The sequence below is a fragment of the Fulmarus glacialis genome, unplaced genomic scaffold (genome assembly GCF_000690835.1).
Source record: "Fulmarus glacialis isolate BGI_N327 unplaced genomic scaffold, ASM69083v1 scaffold47288, whole genome shotgun sequence".
NCBI lineage: Eukaryota > Metazoa > Chordata > Aves > Procellariiformes > Procellariidae > Fulmarus > Fulmarus glacialis.
The window spans coordinates 1-3785 of NW_009231042.1; the positions used below are offsets into that span (position 1 = coordinate 1).

General features: G+C 38.4%; 1 protein-coding gene across 1 annotated transcript; it reads left to right on the top strand.

Moving 5' to 3' along the window:
• The first annotated feature begins 701 nt into the window (after positions 1-701).
• On the top strand, positions 702-3569 carry YAE1D1 (Yae1 domain containing 1). The gene is made up of 3 exons (XM_009584436.1): positions 702-967; positions 2609-2730; positions 3132-3569. Exons 1-3 carry the CDS (start codon positions 851-853, stop codon positions 3559-3561), a joined length of 669 nt encoding a protein of 222 aa, XP_009582731.1. The 5' UTR covers positions 702-850; the 3' UTR covers positions 3562-3569.
• The last annotated feature ends 216 nt before the right edge of the window (positions 3570-3785 follow it).

Sequence of the window (3785 nt, forward strand, 5' to 3'; positions counted from 1 at the left end):
TGGGGTGCACTTCTCGCCCGCCGCAGGGAGGGAGCCTGCGGGCTGCGAGGCTCCAGCCAGTTGTGTCTCAGGAAAAGCGGCGTGGCCGGGCACGGGATGGCTCTTATGACCCTCGATTTCCTAAAAGCCGCTGGTGCCTGTGCAAGAAACAGCATTTGTGGGTTGTAAGAATTTCCTCCGGTGCAATGAATCAGTTGTGAGTGGCCTCTTAAGGTTTTCTTCAGTAGAAAAGATGAAATAATCCAATTATGTCGTCTTCCCTCTGCAGTAGAACTAGCAAATTCTTTATTCAAAATATAAAGGAGTATTTCTACTCAAGATTTATACGATGGTTAAGTATTTGGTGTAACCAGGAAACTGAAAATCAAAGGTGAAAGTCCTTGCCAGTTATTAGCTCTGCAGGCAATTACCTATGTGTATAACTTAATGCACTGCATGGAAGCTATATGGGGCTATTCGTCAGCTGCTATCAGAATCAAGTCATAAAGTTGTTTCTGCCTGCTGCTTGTGTACTAGCAACATTTAGAAATGCTTATTTAACATGCATATGCGTGTCACTGCCATAAGAAGGCAAGAAACTACTGTCTCAAGTTGTCCCCGTAAATTACAGAAGTTGCTTTACCAGTGATGATCTGACTGTCTTCTCTTGACAGATGTACTCTGATGGTAAACAGCATCCGTTTTCCATCTGGAAACAAACGTACAGGTCGAATAATCAGCTCCGTACATGACTTCAGAATTCACATTTTTTGCCTATACTTCTAATCTGATACTTAGCCAGAGGGACTTTTGAGAGTTTCTCAGTATTTTTTTTACCACATAAACAGAGGTCATAGTCATCACTGCTGTTATGTCCTGGGTACAAGTTGCAGTCAGCCGATCCAGTGAGGATATATTTGATGAAGATGCAGATGAGATGTATCTACTACAGAAAGAATGGAACAGCACCATGAAAAAAAGATTGAAGGTATTTCTGTAACAATGATTTAATAGTCTTTTTAAGCATTTTAGATTTACTGATACATACTTTGATATACGTATGGCTGATTTAAAGGGAAAACTAAGAGTGGCTGCTTAAAAGTTATTGTGGCTTAGTTTCTTCTGAATGTCAGGAAAATTTAGCAGGGATTTACAGAAACTCTATCCTAGTAGTCTATCAGAACAAAGTATTGTTTTACCAAAAGACATTGGCTCACTCTGTACAACCATGTGCATTTTTAAAAGGTAGTGCTAAATTCTGATGCGAGCTATTTGCTTCGTACGTGTAGGTATACCACTAGTAAACATAGGGCAATACAGCTAAACAGTGCTAATAAAGAAATATGAGATTTTTGGGTTTTTAAGTAGAGTTCTTCATCAGTCAGATTTAAGATGTGCAACTCCATGTGCAACCACGATTGGACGTTGCGGTCTGGGTAGTTCTGTGGCTTATTTATTCTCCTAGTGAAAAATACATTTTATGAAAGCAAGTTTCCACATTCCGTCCCTCCCTGGAATTCTACAGGGAACAAAACAACTACATAAACCCAGGTTACTTCAACAGATACATTATCATTCAGAGTGGAGCCAGTAGGGCTCGTCTGCTCACGGGTGAACAGCATTTGGCTGAAGAACATGAATGGAAGCTGTTGTGTAGGCTGTTGATGAGGAAGGGTATTACAATAGAGCTGTTGTATTATTCTCCAAGGAAAAGTTTCCTGCATCTGAGTCCCTTGAAAAGACTGGTTTTCTTAAGGGGCTGTTTATAGTGTTCTTACACAAATCCCTCTGGTATTTTATGAGTAGATACTGCAAAATCATAAAATGTTATTGAAGTTAGAGATGTATGTTGGGCAAAATAAAGAAACATTCTTGTTCCTGGCTATTTTTCTGGCAAGGCCACCAGTTTTCTTCTCTCATGAGCAAATAGAAGTTTTCACTCTTACAACTTGCAATTTTGATGTGAAAAAAGTTAAGAATTATTCTACGTTATATGGTAAATGTGATTAGAATATAAAGAAATTAATTTGCATTACAATCATTAGCTGTTTCTTACAGAAAGCAATCACAACGTTTTGTGTATTTATATGTGACTCACTCCATCACCATTTTTTTTCTGGTATAACTCTTGAATTGAGCAACATCTGGCAAACAGAGAAGCAAGGCTCAATAATTAGTTTTGTGAAAACAGCTAGATGGATTACAGACAGAAGAGTACCTCTGCTAAAGGGGAGGCTTTGCAGCCTATGTGTTTTTAGATGTCTAGAAATCTATATGTGGTATTCTTTAAGGAATTTTTCATAAAGGAGTTGGTCATCATGAAAGCAAGCATGCTTTCCTGCAGATTTGTCTTATTTTTTGATGTTTCTAAAAATACTTTCCTTATTTTCTGACCTTCTGGGGATCCTTTTGGAAAAGAACTGGATCTTACAGATCAGTAAATCATAATGCACTGCAAAAAGCATGTTTTGGTGTGGCAGTGGGGATGTAGCTGGGAGGGATGTTCAAAACTAGAAGCTATAATTTAAGAGACTGAATACTTGTTTAAACTTTTTTTTTATTGTTATGAAATTGTCATGGGTCCAATTTTTCATCTTGTGAACAACCTGTTTCACTACTCTTATTATAGGAAGGCTATAGGGATGGAATTGAGGCTGGGAAAGAACTTGCACTCCAGGAAGGCTTTAATCAAGGTTACAGACACGGTGCTGAGCTGATGGTTACATGTGGCCAGTTCAGAGGAACCCTGAAGTAGGTTACAAACTCCTTAAGGTTGTGTGTGTGTGGAGGGTGTGTACATGTGCATGCAGGTTTTTTTTTGTTTTAATTTAAAAAAAGAAAAGTGCATTGTAAATCTGTCCAAAGTGAGCAACCTGAGAATTCTCAGGTCTTGAATATAGGGAATTGCCTACCTGGGGGCAGAGTAATCATTCTTAAAAATCCTCCTTCAGTTGTTCTTCCAAAATTATCTGAATCTACATATTTAAGCTTAATATTCAGTTCTACTGCTTGATTTTCCCAGAAAATGTGAATGAAACATATATACATTTATATAGTATAGATATCATGTCACATTGCTATCTCCCTTTAACAACTGGAGGTCTGTGTGGGTACATGTAATTACTTTTTTTTTGTTGTTCTTCACTTTTCAGTGCTCTCTTATCCTGGTGTCATTTTAATGGACATGATTCTGCTTTAAGTAAGATAAATAATCTTCTTGATGTGGTTGGAAAGCATGAAGAAGATGTGCTTAAGTATCTGAATTCTATTGAACAACAGCCACATCTTGGACACGTTTTAAATTCTGTTCAGGACATGGACCTTAATCACACAGCTCCCACTGGGACAGAGTATAATGAAGCTAAAGCTGGAAAACATGAAGACGTTGGCAGCTCTGGTGAAAACATTTGTAGAAATAATGGTGAGGTTGGTTCCTTGCAGTCTGAGTGCAGCAAGGCAAACCTCTGCACAGATCCTGAAAGGTCAACCCTTGCTTGGGTTAAAAAGCAGACTATTTGGCTAGTAGAGCAACTGGGCTTATCACTGGATATGCTCCATCATGTCCAGCAGCTGGAACATTAGTTTTTCTGTCTCATGGTATTTAAAATTACCTCAGCTGGATTTTATTCTCCGTTTGTGGAACATGTACAGGCTGATGCACCACTTCGTTTTAGAGAAATCTGATTTTGATACTTCCCAGTAGAGGTAATTTCTGTAAATCTTCACCATGTTTTGGCTCCTGGCAAAAAAACCCCTTTCTTTCAATCTTAAACATAACTTTCACAGAAAGGGGAAATTCCTTTTAA